Below are 19,128 nucleotides of genomic sequence, written 5' to 3'. Positions count from 1 at the left end.
GGGAACGAAAGGTCTCAGCATTGCCCAACGCAACACTGTAAAGACGCTAACCATGGTGGTGCACAGCTATAATCCAGCACCAAGGTCTGAGTTCCAGGCCAGCCTAGTACAAAGCCAAGCCTTGTCAACAGGCAAATGGAAGAGTGACACCAGTGAACTGGATTACTGTAAAGCTACAATAAACTGTCAACGGTGTTGGCAAACGAAGAGATAAATACAACAACCAGAGTCAAGCCTAGGGAAAGGCTTGCATAAAGATAGCCATTTCTCCTCAGAAAGCTGAGCAATAAACGGAAGCAAAGACGGGGCTGGAGCAGGCATACAGCACAGTGCACACACACAAACGCACAACAAACCTGACATCTTCACAACGCTGAAAATGGATCACACACTTACATGGAAAATACAAAGCCAGAAAATTCCAAGAAGATAACCAGATGATTCCTGCTTCAGAAAACTTAAACTCTACCCATATGGTTCGAGGAAGTTAAATTCATTTATTGACAAATATTTAAATTGGCAAATTTATTTATATCAAACAACAACAACAACAAAAAAACAACATCACAAATATCACAAAATGGGTTATGGTTATTACAGACTTGAAATTGCGTCCTCTTTTCAAAGGTCAGGGCTACTGTCCGTGCTAACCCACTAAATTATCATCTTCAAATAAGAAACCAAAAATAAAAGGTAACATTTTAGAAAGAAAAATTAGAGCTTCAAAATAAATGCAATTCTTTGTTTCAAGAAATTATAATTTTCCCTAATATGAATTAGATAGGTTAATTACTTGGTAGAAATAATGTACATTATAACTTTAAAAACTACAGCGGACAAAAAAAAAAAACAATAAAAAGGAAAAAACCTTCGTTAATTATACATAAGCATACTTTACAACTAAACATGAAAGCAGTTTAGAGATACAGGCATTATTAATGGGAGCTTTAAGCCACACGGTATTTGTTAATTTTATTTCCTAGTTCAACAAAATTGTAACATTTCCATGATGCACTAAATATAAAGAAAAATCGCTTTATCAGTAATTTCTCTGTGACTACAAAAAAAAATTAAGAAAAAATTCTACAAAGCAAGCAATCTACGAAGCACAGTGTGACCACAGCACTCTCGGCAGAAATGTGACTTAAATCTCAAGTCGGCAGACTCCACTAACTTCAGACAGAGCAGGGAACATGTCTGCCGTGTGGTGAGAGGTGGGGTTGATCGGACGGAGAGGCTTCTCAGTGTCTCACCACGTAGAAAGCTAAAGAGAGAACCACTCATCAACACAGGCCCTACGGGGAAAAATGGAAAGCCTTCACCTGTTCTATCATCATTTTTCACGAAAACTAAAGAAATTGAGTTAGGAAACTAAAAGAAAAATAGGAAAATCTGTACTTGCACCTCAAATGATTTAAAAAAAAACCGGAGTCAGGTGTGGTGTTACACACCTTATCTGAGCGGTGGGAATAGGGAGGGAGGCAGAGTGAGGATCTCTGTGAGTGCAAGCAAGGCCAGGCCAGCCTGGCCTACATAGTGAGTTCCAGGACAGCTAGGGGTGTGTAGAGACCCTATCTTTAAAAAAAACAAATCTAATTTAAACAAGCATTTTAACTGCAGTCGTCTGAGGAAAGCAGTACCTATTTTAACGAAGCTTTATACTCAGGAAATAAACTTCTTAGCTTAGCTACCTCTTAAACAAAGATTTCTTCTGGCCCAAAATTTTACGTAAATAAAACTGAGTACTCATCCCAGACAAAGAAACAGATTAAAGATTAAAACACTTATAGAGTGATACCAATACCAAACGGGAAAGAGTTTACCCTCCTCCTCTACAAACGCACCAGACACAGTAGTGAACTGTGGTGACGCTAGCATGGGCCTATCCTCACCATTAAGCAGAGCAGGAGAGGCACTTAATGAAAACAAAACATCAAAGGCTGGAGAGAGTTCTGTAGAGCTTCCATCTCCAACAAAACCAAAAGGAACAGGAAGAAAACCAAGCAAACGCCTCCTCACCCCTGCTCCAGGGACTCCCCAAACTCCACTTCTCAGCTTGTACTCAGGATAACAACTGAGAAGGCAGAGAGGGCGGGGCCTGTTGGAGCATCTATCCACTCACTGCACTGATTCTAGGAAAATCTACCTCCAGACTTCCTGTGGTGAGATATACACACCCCTGATGTAAAACTGTGGAAAGACAAGCAGAAGAGAAGAATGTAAGGGAGTAAAGGAGGAACGCAAAGTCTTACACACGATTACAAATATTAAATAAACTATATATACATATATAAAGAAAAGGGGTTTTTCTTAAAACAAAAAATGGTTTAAAAACTTGAATCTTGTAAAGGCTTTTGTATGAATCACAAGCAATGGTAATACAAAAAACTGAAGTATCTGGAAACATTTTGTTGTCTCCTGTGCAATCACAAAGTACTCAAAAATTCTTTGACCTGAAGGAAGGAAAAAAAATTAATTAATATCGTTTATTCAATTAATTTGATATCTAATATTCATCTTTAATTATGAGTACAAAAGAGCTGAACACCCCAACTATATAAATAGCTATCACCGGGCAGTAGCAGCACACGCCTTTAATCCCAGCTCTTGGGAGGCAGAGGCAGGCGGATTTCTAAGTTTGAGGCCAGCCTGGTCTACAGCGTGAGTTCCAGGACAGCCAGGGCTACACAGAGAAACTCTGTCTCGAAAAACCAAAAAAAAATTATGTGAAAAAATAAATAGCTATCACAGTGCAACTATTTATTTTCAAAACAAGTACTGAGTATTTCAATAGTAAGATGAATAGCCTAAAATTGTTAATTTGCATTTAAAGCTGATAAAAGTTTTAAAACATTGATACAATTCTAAAAGACCTGTAATACTAGTTTTACAGTCTATATGTACAATGTATATGTACATTAAGGCTGATATCATTTTGAAAAGACTGGATTCTAAAAGACATAACACTAGTTTTATGGTCTCTATGCATATGTGTGTGTGTGTGTGTGTGTACATTTAAAGAAATAACATAGATCTATGATATATATAGCTTTGATATTGATACTTATGTTATTAAACATCTTTGCAATTCAAACATTTAAATCTGCAGTATTAAGGCAAAATATTTTTTTAATTTTATATTTTATGTGAGAATATTTTGTCTGCATGAATATGTACCACATGTGTGCCTGGTGCCAGGAAAAGCCAGAAGAGGGTATCAGATTCCCTGAAACTGGAGTTACAGCCAGTTCTAAGTCAGCACACAGGTGCTGGGAATCCAACTCCAGACTCCTGAGGCTTCTCTCTAGCCCCAAGACATAAATTTCTGGAACGTTACTGCACGGACAATGCTATGTACTTTCAGAATAAACCGAGCCAGCAGATAAAGACTACAGTGCATGACTCTCATTCGCCACTCTAGACTATGAAATTCTCCTTAGAGGGTAAAGGGTGGTGCCTTGTAAGAATACAACCCAGGATTCCAGGATTACTAATTTTAAAAAGAATAATGTGAAATGATTCCAGGTCTAAGAAAGTGTTTATTTAAAGCTAAGAAATGTGGTGCTGGAGAGATGACTTGGTGTTTTAAGAGAACGTGTTGGTTTTACAGAAGACCCAGCGCCTGTATGACAGTTCACCTGTAACTCCTGTAATTCTAGGGGATCTGACATCTTCTCCTGGCATCCTAGAGCACTACAGACATGTGCTGTACTTATATACTCGCAGACAAAACACTTACACAGATTAAAAAATAAATTAAATTATAATAGGGACTAGAAAAATTGCTCAGTGGTTAACAGCTGCTCTTCCAAAGGTCCTGGGTTCAATTCCTACACCCACACGGCTGCTCACAACTATCTATAACTGTAGTCTCATGAGATCCAATGTCTTCTTCTAGTATGCAGGCATACATAAAGGCAATACACCAATTTACATACAATAAAGAAATAAATCTTTTAAAAACTTAAAGTAATAAAATAAAATTAAGAAAATGGTTTTATAGGTTTGGTTAAATTGACATTTGGTGTTTTCACAATTGCTATTAATTTTATTTTAATATATCTTATGTTAATTCTACCTTATGTTTTAATATCATAAACAGTAAGTCAGTCACTTGAGTTTTCTACATTTGTGTTATTTTATATGATAGGGAGCCAACTATATAGATAAAGAATTTTAAATATTGAGGCTTTCAATTTTTTTGAGATACAGTCAAAATTTTGTTGTAGCAAAAAGTAGGACAATTTATGAGTGAAACAAGCAAACAACAAAAATAGCCTCTAAGTTTCTTTCAAAACTAAGTATGTAGTTTTCTTTAAACACAAAATCACTAAATTAACTAACGTGGATAAGAATATTTATTATACAATTCTGATTACCACCTTAAAGTTCATCCATAAGTCTCTCCTTTATATGTATAAAAGACATTATTCACAGATTATGATCAATCCTCAACCATCTGAGGACTAGATTAACCTTTGTTAATACAATGACTTAATGATTAGAATAAGGCCAATTCATCCTTAACATGGCCTCCAACAAAGAATTAAAATAGCATTACCTAATCTCCAAATATCAGCTAAAAATGAATGAGACTGATACCCTACAACTCTGAGTATCCTCCATACAGAGTCCCTTGAAAAACAAACATTTATATTAGAACACTGACATATTGGTGAGGTGTGAAGGAGAACATAAGAGAAAGCAGGAGGAAAGGAGAAAAGGTACAATGCTGCAGTGAATCCCATCTTCCAGAAAAGGAAATAAACAGCTTAAGATATTTTAGCTCAGGTCAGAGCTAGAATTCAAAACCAGGACTCAAACAATCTAAAATTTCCTACAAATTTTAAACTTCCCCTTCCTTTTCTTTGGTTGGGGGGTGGGGGGGGGGGGGGGGGATATCTTGGGACTCAAATCCAGGCTCTCATGAATGCCTGGAAGCACTCCGCCCACAAGCTACACTGCCAGTCCTCTCAACGTAACTTCATATCAGCTTTTCTGTAAGAAGCTATTTTCACAAATTAATAGGATTGTTGAGTCTTTTTTCTAAACAAACCTACCTTTTCAACCAGACTTTCGTGTTTGTCTTTAAAGTCTTCATTAACATCCAGTGTGAGGATAGGCACCTCTTGGAGATAACCAAAGTTGGTTCTGCTTAAAAAGTTGAACAAAATCAGGAAAGCACTAAATCAAGGAAAAAATATGGAAAACTCCTACTACTCAAAACTCAAAATATTGTCAATCTTTATTTTGTCCTAACGTTATCCTGTAGTGATACAGCAGCAATCTCCTCTTTACATGTAGATTTACTGTTAGGTGAACAGTAATCTCAGTTACAGAATATAGAAAACTACGCATTATGATACAGCATTTCTCAAAAGCAAAAAGCTGAGAAAGAGGTGCTATGTTTTAAAGATGAGGAAGCTACTAGTATAGTTTAGTTGTAGAACAGTTACCAAGCATGTCTAAAGCAGTGGGCTCCATTCCCAATACTACCAAAAACATAGAAGAAAACTAAACCCAGAAAAGCCATTCAGAGCCTCAGGGGCAGTTACAGTTACATACTGTCTAAGAGCTGATTCGGACGAAGTTCAGGACATTAACCAGGCTACTATCTACGTGTTTTCAAGTATGATTGAAAATATATCCCAGTAGCTCCCCTTGGCCATATGGGATACATTCCAAGATCTCCAGTAAGTATGAAACCATGGGGCAGCCTGCACTTCATATACACTATGTTTTTTTCCTTACACACATATACAAATTCAATGTTCTTTCTACCTTAAAACTGTGTTTTCCTAGCCAGGCAGTGGTATAGCCTGGTCTACAGAGTGAGTTCCAGGACAGCCAAGGCTGTATAGAGAAACCATGTCTCAAAAAAACAAAACAAACAGACACACACACACACACAAAAAAAAAAAAAGAAAACCTGCCTTTTCCTTTCCTCACGTTGAGAACTTTCCCTTTTCCGCTGAAAGCACACTGTAACATATCTCTGGCATGAGGCTGTTAGTATTCCTCCCTACTCCGACATTTCAGAGTCATTACTAAGGCAAGGGATGCTTAGTTATAAGCACTGTCGTACTGTGACAGTTACCAATGACTACAGCACGTTCTGGATACGTCGAGAAAAGCGGGCCAGAGGAGCACATAATAAGGACAGCCTCAAGTACCTGGACTCCCAGAACAGACTGCAGACAGGTACAGTCAGCTGAGCAAACAATCAGAGTTATAAATTCTTTCTGAAATTTCACATTTAATAATTTTAGATGAAGGCTAATAATAATGTATAAGTGGAAGCATAAAAATTAAAACAGTATTCAACTTCAGGCTATGCTATACATTTCTGAATGTATCCTAATAGACACAGACATAGTCTTACTGTATCATTTAAGGCATAAGTAACATTAGAAGACAGTTATAAAGTCTTCAAACAAGTGTCTTGGGAAAATGAGCAAAGACGTGAATAAAAATAAGCCCCTGGCCATGTTGCTACTCATGCCTAGACTAGAATCTGATAAAGAGAATCACAGTGGCCACAGACAGCGTGAGAGAGTCTTACTTCAGAGTCCGGTGAAGGAGCCAGCTTTCGTGTTTATAGTGAAGTTTCTCTAAATATTCAAGAGGAATGCCTTGTTCTTCATTTCTTCCCCGTATATATATTCTGTTTAAGCATTTCTAAAAGAAAGAAAAAAGTTGAGTAACTATTTATGTCTACTGCTGTTAAAATGTCATCTTCTGATGTCTTTTACGCTAGCCAAAATCCCGTATTTCTTCTAGAAAACTGAAATATCTCATTTTTCCCTGTAAGTACTTATTTTAGCTAGATGATAGTTCTAAAGTAAGAACTTTGGAAAGAAAATAAATCAGTATTCACACATAAAATACACTAAACTAATTTAAGTATGATAAGAGTGTGGGGGAAGAGCTAATAGTTCATTAAATATTTACCTCACTTTTGTTTTAGAAAATAAAGTGTGTCGATCTAGCCATTCTAATTGGGTGCTAAGCTCGAGTCTGTGCTTTTCTGTGCTCCATCCCTGTAAGAGTGACCTAAAAGAACACAGGGTGCTTTATACCTGTCCTCTATTTGTAGTATCTAGCAAGGTGACACCAGCCACTGTGGCTTTTCAGTACTTGAAACATGGCTAATGCGGTGACTGAGGAACAAAATTTTCAAACTTTACATATAATTTTAATAATCATAAACTTAAACAGCCACATCAGACCATGGTATTCTAAATCACTTTTCTCTACTAGTACACACACAAATGAAATGTCATACACTTTGTGAGAGCCCACAGACACTCAGATGGAAGATCCTCCATCTGTGCTCTCTAGCGAAGCACCCATCTACAATGTACACGGTCCTGCGTTCCATCCCCAGCCATGCAGAAAGGGAGAAAAAAAATGGCTCTCTCACAAATAACATTCAGAGACACAACAACACATAAACTGGGCCACAGTCTGCTATGAATCCTTTTTCAATAATCTTTAATTAAAAGACATAAATGAGCCAGGTATGGTAACACACCTTTAATCCCAGCAGCCAAGAGGCAAAGGCCTCTACGACTTGGAGGCCAGCCCGGTCTACATAGTGAGTTCCAGGGCAGCCAGGACTACAAAGTGAGAGCTTGTCTTGAAAACAAAACAAAAACAAAAGGTATTATAAATGAGAGACTGGGAATACAGCTCAGTCAGTAAAGCGTTAACCACAAAAGCAGGAGGACCTAACAGAGCCCCAGGAGACAAAAAACCTGGGAGAAGGTGGTTAGAAGCAGCCACATCCTCAGGGCTGGCTGGCCAGCCATTCTAGCCAGAGAGCTTCCAGTTCAGAGTCCTTGTCTCAAAAAACAAGATGCTGAGACAGAGAGAAGCACTCTTCTCCAGGAATAAGGTCCATGACAGGTTGTCCAATCCCAAGCAGTCAGCCCTAAACACATAGTCATAGGGACAACACTGAAGGGATTCAACAGGCTGTATTTCATATACATATATATACATATATATACATATATATATGTATATATATGTATATATATATACATATATACACACACACATATAATATATATTATATACATACATATATAAAACACTAATAATTAAAGAATTAGGAGGGCATGACTTTGAAAGTGAGGACATGGTAGAAGCTAGGAGAGGAGGGAAGTGGGGAAAGAATGTACATGAGAGTACTTAAATATGAAGTTCCCACTAGTCAGTCGGTCTAGCTGACCTGACCTTTATGGAGTCATTATGTACTATATACACAGAATAGGGATTTACCTACTACAAGGGTATTTCCAGGGGATCTCCCTTAGGGGAAAAAGACAAGATCTCTAAGATCTCTTCGCAAGTTTGTCACTTGTACTAAGTCACAAGTAACCATAAAATACTTCTTAAAGTGAACCGCGACAGTTGTGATATCACAAAGCAAGTACTTATTGTTTCCATTGTGTCTCCAGACCTACTGGTCCTAAGACTCCAACAACAGCTAAAAACACCTATTCAAAGTCCCATTTCATTAAGCCTGAGTTTTACAAGTTGCTTCAGGGAGTTTCCTATTCTAGCTCTGATGGGATATGAGAATCAGAACAAGTTAGGAATTGAAACAAAAAAATAAAATAGGACTGGTTGAAAAACAGAGAAGTCCAAACTTGCCACATCTAGATTTCTAGTTTGTGAAGAAAACTTGTAGTGCTGTGAGCTTCCAGGTGAGAAGCTAAAGGGTTTATTCATTTACTTACTTACTTTCTTTCTTTTTTTTTTTTTTACTTACTAACTTTACACCCAGCTCACTGCCCCCTTCCTGGTTACACCCTCCCACTATCCTTACCCCACCCTTTCTGAGTAGGTGGGTGGGTCTCTCTCTCTCTCTCCACCCCCCCTCTTCCTCTCTCTCTCTCTCCTTCTCTCTAACACACACACACACACATACACACACACCTGCACTTCAAGTCTCTGCAAGGCTAGGTACGTCCTCTCCCACTGAGGCCAGACAAAGCAGCTCAGCTAAAACATATCCCACAGTCAAAAGCTTTTGGGACAGCCCCCCACTCAATTTGTCTAGGATCCACATGAAGACCAAGCTCCACAACTGCTACATATGCAGGGAAGGCCTGGGTCCATTTTATGTGTATGCGTGTTTGGCTGCATATACATCTGGCCATCCCATGTATGTAGTGCCCACAGAGGCCAGAAGAGGTTGTCAAATTCCCTGGAACTGAAGTTACAGGTCATTGTGAGCCACCATGTGGAATCTGAGAATTGAACTTGGGTCCTCTGGAAGAACAGTCAGTTCTCTTAACCACTGAGATATCTCTCCTTCTTAGACGTTGGCTTCAAATTGTTATTATATGACAACCCTCTTGTGATTTCTGATATCACTTTGTAATTTCAACAGCACAAGCAAATGTGTATCGGTCTTACTTCTGGAGTGGCTCGAAGATAAATTATTCCATCCAACTCAAGGCTTTGGCCAAACTGGCTGTTCAACCAGTCATGCCAGTCTTGATATATCGTCCACTCTGTTTCATTCATGCAGTCAGATTCGTACAAATTAGATGCAAAAATATACCTGAAAGAGAATCTTTGTCAGCATGTACATCCTTTCAAACACAGACACACGAAACAGAAAAGAGAACACCGGTATAAATATGCTCCTAAATCCTGTAGCTTTGTGTCCCTTGGAAAGCACACATGAAATGTCTTCCCAAGTACAAGAAATGTGTTCTTTGCCAATAGCTCTCAAAATGTTGGCTAAGGATCCCTGGAGGTCTCCGAGCTTCTTCCAATTCTGAGATGCTGGCTTGCCTCAGACACTACTATATACTGCATCAAAATCAAAGCATGTATGATGCCCACCGTTAAGTCAGACATTAAAGAGCTATAAAATGTAAAGTAATGCTGCTCTTCTCACTATAATCTTTGTTTTAAAATTTTTTTATTGGAAGTTAACATAAAATATTTGTATATCAATTCTCAATCTTTCTGTTGTTACTGTGGTTTTTTTTGAGACAGGGTTTCTCTGTGTAGCCCTGGACTACTCTCTGGACTACTCCAGGAACTCACTCTATAGATCAGGCTGGCCTCAAACTAATAGAGATAAAGTGACCCTCCCAAGGGCTGAGATTAAAGGTATGCACCACCACCCCCTGGCTTGATTCTCAATCTTAATTTCTAATAATATACGTACCAAATGACAAAATTTTTTAGACTACTCATCAGTAAAAGGAAAGGGGTCCTGACATCAAAATCTTTATAAGCCCCTATTCTAAGATAGTTTTGGAGGTGAAAAGCTCCTGATATAAGAAGGGTAATTCAGGATAGAGAGAAGGCTCAGCGGTTAAGAGCATTGACTTGGTCCTGAGTTTAATTCCCAGGAACCATATGGTGGCTCACAACTATCTGTAATGGGATCCAATGCACTCTTCTGGTGTGTGTCTGAAGACAGTGACAGTGTACTCATATAAATAAAAATAAATAAATCTTTAAAAAAAAGGGTTAATTCTAAAACATCTTAGACATGTTTAATTTTTATCTCCTTTTTCTAGTTAAGAGTTTAGGAGCGCCGGGCAGTGGTGGCACACGCCTTTAATCCCAGCACTTGGGAGGTAGAGGCAGGCAGATTTCTGAGTTCGAGGCCAGCCTGGTCTACAGAACGAGTTCCAGGACAGCCAGGACTACACAGAGAAACCCTGTCTCAAAAAAAAACTAAAAAAAAGAGTTTAGGAGCACATCCAGATATAATCAGAACAGATGAGGATTTTAAAGGATTGGAAAGAATTTCTTTGGAAATTCAAATTAGATGGCTATCTTATTCTCCAGTCCCTGTCCTAACATAATTAGCAATTCAGTGCTAAAAGTATTTTTAAATGTCATTTTCTATCTAAAACCTCCAGCTCAGTCTCTAATTTGATTACCAGGAAATGAGAAAAAAGAAAATGTCTAGTTATAAACTCCCAAGAGCCAAATATAAGCCATTTGCATACCTGTCACTATACACAGATCGTTCAAAAAATAATACAGGTTTCTCTGCATCTTTGAGCTTGCCATTGAGAGAGGCAAGCTGAGCTCGGATCCGGCTGAGACAGGCGTATGATTGGAAGGTAAAAGACCACCGTTCAGGTTTCTCATACATCATTTGAAGAACATTCCCACCGCTCTTCTGAGACGTTGTCAATTCCTATTTTAAATTGTCAAAAGAAACAAACAAACAAAAACCAATATAGTTGCCAACAGAGTTACTTTAACTGTTTTGTATAATGGGTTTTTTTTGAGACAAAGTCCCAATATGTAGCTCTAGCTGTACTGGAATTCACAGACATGCACCTATATCTGCCTCCCAAATGCTGGAATTAAAGGCTATGCCCAGCTATTTTAACTTTTAAGAGGTTCAAAAGAGACGTGGAGAGGGGGAGTGCTGGAAAGATGCCTGTGGTTAAGAGCACTTGCTCTTCTTGCAGAGGACTCAGGTTTGGTTCCCTGTATCCATGTGGTAGCTAAAACACTGTAATTAGAAGCCAAGTGGTGGAACCACATGTCTTTAATCCCAGAGGTAGAGACAGGTGGATCTCGAGTTCAAGGCCATCCTGGTCTACAGTTCCAGGACAGCCAGGGCTACACAGACCTGTCTCAGGGGAAAAAAAAAGAAAAAGAAAACTTTAATTCCAATTCCAGAAAATCTAACACCCTCAACTTTCACCAGAATTTACGGAATGAGGAAGGAAAACATATGATCTTTCTGGCTTATCTTGTCTTCCTTTGACACTGGTGGAAGCCTACGGGTAACACGGAATACTCCAGCCATTAGACAGCAAGAAAAAAAAAAAAAAAAAACAATCCACTAGAACAAAAGAAGCTAAGCATGAAGGAGAGGAGAGGCACTGAGGACCAAGTCCTTCCGACTCTATAACCTCCAAGAAGCAAAATGAAAGCCATTTTTACTGGAGGACTGGCCACTTAGGTCTCCAAACAATCCTACTGCTGACAGTATTCTAAAAGAGCTGAGACTTAAACTCTGAGTAATTCACATTATAACTACAAAACTCAGATCAAGAATGACTTGGAGAAGGGCTCCGTGAAGAACAAAGCCCCTTTCGCTTTTGGGGTGCTAAGGCTTAAACCCAAGGCCTTAAGCATGCTAGGGAAGCGACCTACTATTGGGCTACATCCCGGCCCTTAAAACCCCACTTTTTTGGAGTTTAGTAAATGCTGGGTGTGGGGAGAAGGAGAAACTATATCCAAAAATAGAGAAGCCATGACCTATTTAATGCTTCATGCTTCATATTATCCATAAAACCCCGTTTCCCACACTTTCTGAACCCCACTTAAAGTACAGAAGACCACAGCCTCCAACACACACATAAAAATTTAAGAAAATGGGTTCCCTGTGAGGAAGTCCCTTTAAAATTCAGTACTTGAAATTCAAAGAAATCAGGATCTATTTAGTTGTGCCCCCTCCCAGCCTAAAATTAACTATGCTTTGTAAATATAAGTGTGAGAAATATTTTTTAATTATCAAAACCTTATATCCAAAAGAACACCTCCCACCCCCGAAAAGTTACACAGATCCCTGTGCTGTCTGGTTTTTATGACACCTCTACACAAGCTACAGTCATCTGAGAGGAAGGAGCCTCAATTTAGAAAAATGCTTCCATCAGATCTGGCTCTAGGCAACCCTGCAGGGCATTTTCTTAATTAGTGGCTGATGGGTGGAGCCATCACTGGGCTGGTGGTATGCAGCACCTTCCAAGGCCTCTGCTAGCTGCTCCTGCCCCCAGGGTGCTTCCCCGCCTGAGTTCCTTCCTGTCCTGATTTTCCAGGATGAAGAAGAGTGATGAGGAAGTGTTAAGTAAAATAAGCCTGTTCCTCCCCATCCCAGATGTGCTCACATTAATAGCTGTACTTTTTTTTTCAACTTGCTTCAGACGGAACTTCAGAGTTTCCTTTTGTTTCTAATTTCAATTTCATTTCTCCAGAAACAAAAACTCCTAGCAAGCATATTCTCTTTCTTTCTCTCTCTCTCTCTCTCTCTCTCTCTCTCTCTCTCTCTCTCTCTCTCTCTCACACACACACACACATACACACACACACACACACACACACACACACATACACACACACATACACACACACGACCACAACTTCCACTATGATAAAATGGAATTTAACTCTTTTTAGTCCCTCATTTGCAATGCCATATTGAAAAGGATGAGTAAAACAGAACATGTCCAAAATGAAATTTTGTGGAGAAAAGAAATGAAAAATCAGACAAAGAAATGAGAAACAAATGGGTTTCCACATGACGAAGGGCTGAAAAGATTAATAACATTCAGTTACTGGAGGCTTTGCGTTTTCTTATTTGTTTCCATCTAAAATGTAAAAAAATCACTCAAGAGTTTTAACTTGTAATTAGATTTTAAAATTATTTCACGTTTTTAAGCTTTTAAAACCTTTTAAACTTATATATAATAAATAAATCTTAAAATGCACAGCTCACTAAATTTTTGCACATACAACTAGACTTGAAAGTTGTATTGGGGGCTGGAGAGATGGCTCAGCAGTTAAGAGCACCGACTACTCTTCCAGAGGTCCTGAGTTCAATTCCCAGCAACCACATGGTGGCTCACAACCATCTGTAATCGGATCTGACGACGCCCTCTTCTGGTGTGTCTGAAGACAGCTATAGTGTACTCACATAAATAAAATAAATAAATAAATAAATAAATAAATAAATAAATAAATAAAATCTTTAAAAAAAAAGAAAGTTGTATTGGAGAGGAGGGGGAGCTGTCCAAGAGACACAATACACTGACTGCTTCTCTACCTATAGAATTTTAACTTTTTAAAAAATGTATGGATGTTTTTCCTGAATTGATGTCTGTACACATACGTGTCATTGGTGCCCATGGAGACCAGAAGAGGGCATCAGAACCCTGGAACTGGAGATGTAGCTGGTTAGGAGCTGCTCCCTGGGTCCTATAGAGCAGCCGGTGATCTCACCTGCTGAGCCAGCTCCAGCCCAGGGGAGGTTTTGCTACTCGCTTAAATTGTCTCATACCTCAAATTCATCTTGAGTGTTCTGTACATTGCACCACCTGGCGACAGGCTCAGGAACCACCTCCCAGTCCTCACAGACTTGCTTTAGGATATTCACAAACGTTGACTTCCCAGCAGCTGTTGTAAAGGAGAAAGATAAAATTTTTAAAAGTTCTAGAAGAAGGAAGACCAAAGTGTGGATACTTTGGTCCTTCTTAGAAGGGAGAACAAAATACCCAAGGGAGGAGATACAGAGACAAATCGTGGAGCAGAGACTGAAGGAAAGGCCATCCAGAGACTACTTCCTAGGAGTAAAAGCTGTAGAAATCTGCCTCGCTTGTATGTTTCTGTGCTCTCTATCAAACTGTTTTAAAAAAGAATAGTTGTGTTTTATTTTTCCCAGTTGCTCACTAATTTCTGAGATATCTAGGGAAGAAAAGAACAAAAAGAGCTTATGTGTAATCAGGACACACTATACTCACTATTTTCTATCAGTGAGTCTGGACTCTAAGAGGGTGTTAGCAGTACTTCTAACGAGCACCACGCCCTTTCTATCAGAAGTCACCAAATGCAGTTATACAAGGCATCACCGACCAGCATGTTTTTTCTTCCTCTGCCTCTTACTAGACACACACACTCCCACACACACAACTATGTAGCTTCAATATATTTGTCAAGTGTCCTCTTCCTTATAAAATGGACTTGAGACTTGCACAAAAGAACTGCCTTTGACTTGAGAAGTACGCTCAAACCTCCAGCATTATACCAGGCAAAAGGGGGCCAGGGAGGACTTTAAAGACTCGTGCATAGAGCAGAGGAAAGGGAGATCCATTCAGTGACAGACAGGGCAGGTGAGGAGCATAACATCAAAGTATTAAATCCAAAAACATAAGAAAGAAATGTAAAGATGAGCTGGGTGGCTACCGAGTTTGTGAACCCTGGCGACTTGAGATTTTGTGTGAAAGGGCTTCAGTTTACAGACAGCAGTGCCATCTAGAAGAATGATTGAAATGAGCACGGTTCACTGGACCAGGCAGAAAAGAGAACACGATATTCAGGGTACACAAGAAACACACTCACGGATCTCAAACTAGCCGAGAGTCTAAAAACACTTCAGGCTAACACATCAAGCCTGCTTCCAACAATGACTACAACCAGAGAAGGCTCACACAGTCAGACTTTAAAACTGTAAACGTTAAATTTTACTTCCAGCTGAGCAACCATACACAGTCAGCTGCAGTCCCCGAAAACTCACTGGCAGCTTCTTCCTTAACGTTCTGGAGGGAGATGAGAGCTGGAGAAAGAGGTAATGAACCAACATTCCATGAAGGTGAAAGACAACAAGAACACCTATGAATAGGAAGAGAGGTGGTGCACAAGGCTTTGAGCCTGAGCACTAAAAAGCAGGTAGAACTCTGTGAGTCTGAGGCCAGCCTGGTCTACACAGGCCAGTCAGGTGAAACCCTGTCTCAAACAAAACACAAACAACAACTAGAAAGTCCTGGTTAACTAACCGAGTCTCCACCGTTAAACAAGCACCACCATTCTAAAAGTCACTCTGAATACAGTAAAGTGAGCTCCCTTAGATCTAACCTACGGGATAGCTCAGTAACACAGAACGTGAGAAGACAGGTTACATAACCATGGAAGCAAAAAGGACCAAGCAAACCTCAAATTTTAGGAAGAACCTAAGAATGATGAGCTAGTCTTCACAGATTGCACAATTTTTACAGTAACAGGTTATTTGGACCTGACAAATGAGGTGAGGGAATGTAAACAACCCTACAAGAGCAGTAGGCAGCGACAAGCCTCCCTGTAGAAAAAGGAACGCTTAATCTAAATGACACTTCCTCCAACAAACAGAGCGGCACGCCTAGTGCTTACCAAAGCTTCAGAATTTTTTTCTGGTCAAAGATCTAGACGTTTTTGGGAAACCTCAACTTGTAACTGCTAGTAATTTTTCCTAATAATGTGCAAACGCAGGCTACTAACCTACTAACGTGCAGCTCTTTCCCGTTCAGTAGGGAGGGCAGTGAGGGATGTTAGGATGGATAACACGATTGTATCTGTAAGTAGAAAGACAGCTCTGGAAGCAGGAAGGCAAGAGAGGGAGCCCACTCACAAACTTTTCCAGTGCTAGGAAGATTTAAGAAGCATGAAGGAAGGGAGACAGATGACGCGATGTATGTTGCCTGCCCGAGTTTGAGAGATGAAAATTAATCCATTATAGTTCAGATCCAAGGGGTTGTCCATTGGAATTTACCCCTAAGATGACTTTACTGAGCTCTTCCTCCCATCATTCATATGGTCATCTTTATCCACTAAGATGCTCCGAGGATTCTTACTAATAAACATGACATCTCAAAGAACTTATAGGAAATGAGGATCTCTTCCACAGATGCGCGTGCGTCTTAAGTGTGGAACAAGTGTCTCAGCTCTACTCTCTTGAAGCTTACATCTGCTTCCCTTCTCAAAGAGAAGGCGCTTTGAAGGTGGTAACAATGAAAACATCTGTTGCATACATGAACAGTCAGCACTCAACCTGCAGCCCCAAACCTAACAGCTGTACCAAAACAGGATATGTCAGTTGGTTTCCCATGGTAGGAAATGTAAAAGACCAGAAAATTCACGCTCACCTTGCAAAATGACATGCACAGTGTAGCTTACCCCCAGTAAGGTTAAGGATAGACGCTCATAGTCTGTGAGCCAAAACCCAGTGCTTACCTGTATGTGGGAAAGGGAGTAAAAAATTGCACACTATCAAACTCATTAAAAACTGTATGCTAGCACAGTGTTAGGAATTGCTACAAATGCCAACCCAAATGTCTGTCAACAACCGAGGACGATGTGGCATATACCATTCATTGTAATATTATTTATTTTTTTAAAGCATTCCACTGGACCAGGCGTGGTGGTGTACTTTTTAATTCCAGCCCTCGGGAGGCAGAAGTAGGTAAATCTCTGAGAGTTCAAGGCCAGCCTGGTCTAGATAGTGAGTTACAAAACAGGCAGTCTAAAAAGAGAGCCAGTCGAGAAAGAAAAGAAAGGAAAAGAAAGAAAAAAAAGAAAAAAAGAAAAAAAAACAACGTTCTAGAGAAATAAACAGCATGGGTGAGTCTTAGAGGCACTTTAGTATACTAAACAAGACACAGAAAACCAGACTCTCTGGTTTTGCTTAGGACATTGTGGAAAAACAAAGCAGGGATTTAAAAAAAGAAGCATGTCAAGGCTTGTAAGGGGATGGGAAGGGAGAAAGAGCTGACTACAAAGAAGCACAAAGGGAAATGGAAATGATAAAAAACGGTCTCACTTTTGCGGTAAAACCGCAAGTCAGTGAAGCCTACCGGAAGAGCGTACCTATAAAAGAGGTCCGCTCACCTAAGTTACATCTCAAGAAAAACAGCACCCCCAACTGCGCCCTGAACCCAACAAAGGGTGCAGTGGTCCAGAGCGCGCCTTACAAAGTCCCCGCTGGCGCCGGGCCAGCCGAGCCACCGCGCCGGCGCGGGATCGCCTACGCACCAGCACCGCACCGCGACACCTTACCGATGTTCCCCTCGATGGAGACCTTCTTGATGCGGGTCGAGGGAGAAAGGCAGAACCTCTTAGGTGGGGTGGCCATGCCTCGCTCCAGACGGCTCGGGCGCGGGACCTGCAGGAACACGGCGGTACCGGCGGCTCGGGGTTGTAGCGTCAATCTCGCGCCGGCGGGACCCGCACTTTGACTTTGGCGCGCGGAGAGGAAGGCGGCTGGGCGGGCCTGTGGAGGACCCCGCCCTGACGGCCCCGACTCCCACCCTCCACGCCTCGCCCTCGCGGGATCTTGCACGATGTGTGGTTCCTCCGGGAGGGCGAGGGGCCCCGGGAGCGGCGGGCAGGGGGCGGGGCCTGCGAGGAGAACCCGGGGAGAGCCTGGCGACTGACCTTGCACGCTGAGCAGTGAGCGGGAGAGGGCGGGGCTTGCGGAACGAGCAGTGGGCGGGCAGAGGGCGGGCCTTGCGCAATGAGCTCATTTGAGGGCAGGGGCGGGGTTCGGGTGAAGCGCCTCGGGAGAGTGGGGTTAGGCTTTTAGGACCAGCACTTGGGACCCCGTCAGGCTTCGTGGTTTGAACTTTTCCGGGAAGAAAAGTAGGAAGTAGTAATTACTGAGCCTCAGTAGGTAGGTGTCTCTCACAGGAACTGTGTAGCTGTCCGTCACTGTCTTAAGCGTTTATTTGGTTAACCAGCGACCCAGTGCCATCCACCATACTGAGGGAATGACAGAAAGTGTCTGGAATGACAGGAAGGGAGGAAGTGACTCCTGGTTTAAAGTCTCGGACCAGAAGTGAGACTAGAAACAGGCATCGTGCCACCCAAGGTCTCCGCTGTCCTGTTTATAAAGTCACCTAATACTATGTTTCTCAGCAGCATGGCTGTGACTTAACATTGTATGTTCATCGCCTAACATGTAATTAATGTTTAAGGTCATATACGTATGTTTATATAGATGTATTCTGTACACACATGGAGAGAAAGAGGGAGGGAGGGAGGGAGAAAGAAGAGAGAGAGCGAGCATTCTACTAGATTGAACTAGAGACAGGTGCAATTTAATCAGAGTATAGACCTGGTAAAAAGATTACCCAGAGCCGGGCGGTGGTGGCGCACGCCTTTAATCCCAGCACTTGGGAGGCAGAGGCAGGCGGATTTCTGAGTTCGAGGCCAGCCTGGTCTACAGAGTGAGTTCCAGGACAGCCAGGGCTATACAGAGAAACCCTGTCTCGAAAAGCCAAAAAAAAAAAAAGATTACCCAGTCTGGAAGTCAGATTCAAATTATCTACAAAAACAAAGGAACCTATTATTTTTTAGCGTGTGACTATCATTTGACCTAAAATATGTCCTAAAAATGGACCTAGCAGGAGAAAAATGGTGACTTTTACAAAATAAAGAGCGGAAATTAAAGTGAGTCAGTGGACTGACTGGATCTAAAGCCCACTCCATGAGATGTAACGAACACCTGACACTGCTGGGGTGGCAATCCAAATACTGTTCTGCTAAAGTAACTGAACATTAAAATGATACCTAATGACATTCTACTATACCCACAGGTCA

At 40.8% G+C, this 19,128-nt stretch overlaps 1 protein-coding gene across 2 annotated transcripts; it reads right to left on the bottom strand.

Annotated features, from left to right (window-relative positions):
* Positions 1–477: 477 nt before the first annotated feature.
* Positions 478–17,800, bottom strand: Dck (deoxycytidine kinase). Of its 2 annotated transcripts, XM_028752612.1 has the most exons (7): positions 17,587–17,799; positions 14,063–14,178; positions 10,992–11,185; positions 9,430–9,577; positions 6,563–6,678; positions 5,061–5,151; positions 478–2,453 (listed from the first exon to the last, which is right to left on the bottom strand). In XM_028752612.1, exons 1-7 carry the CDS (start codon positions 17,660–17,662, stop codon positions 2,427–2,429), a joined length of 768 nt encoding a protein of 255 aa, XP_028608445.1. In that variant the 5' UTR covers positions 17,663–17,799; the 3' UTR covers positions 478–2,426. The 2 variants fall into 2 exon arrangements, with proteins under 2 accessions (XP_028608445.1, XP_028608444.1); XM_028752611.1 differs by lacking the exon at positions 478–2,453 and having other exon boundaries at positions 4,915–5,151; positions 17,587–17,800.
* Positions 17,801–19,128: the final 1,328 nt, after the last annotated feature.

Source organism: Grammomys surdaster, unplaced genomic scaffold (assembly GCF_004785775.1).
Source record: "Grammomys surdaster isolate TR1022 unplaced genomic scaffold, NIH_TR_1.0 125928, whole genome shotgun sequence".
Lineage (NCBI taxonomy): Eukaryota > Metazoa > Chordata > Mammalia > Rodentia > Muridae > Grammomys > Grammomys surdaster.
Note: the sequence above shows the minus strand (reverse complement) of the source record. Positions and strands in the feature narration are given on the sequence as shown.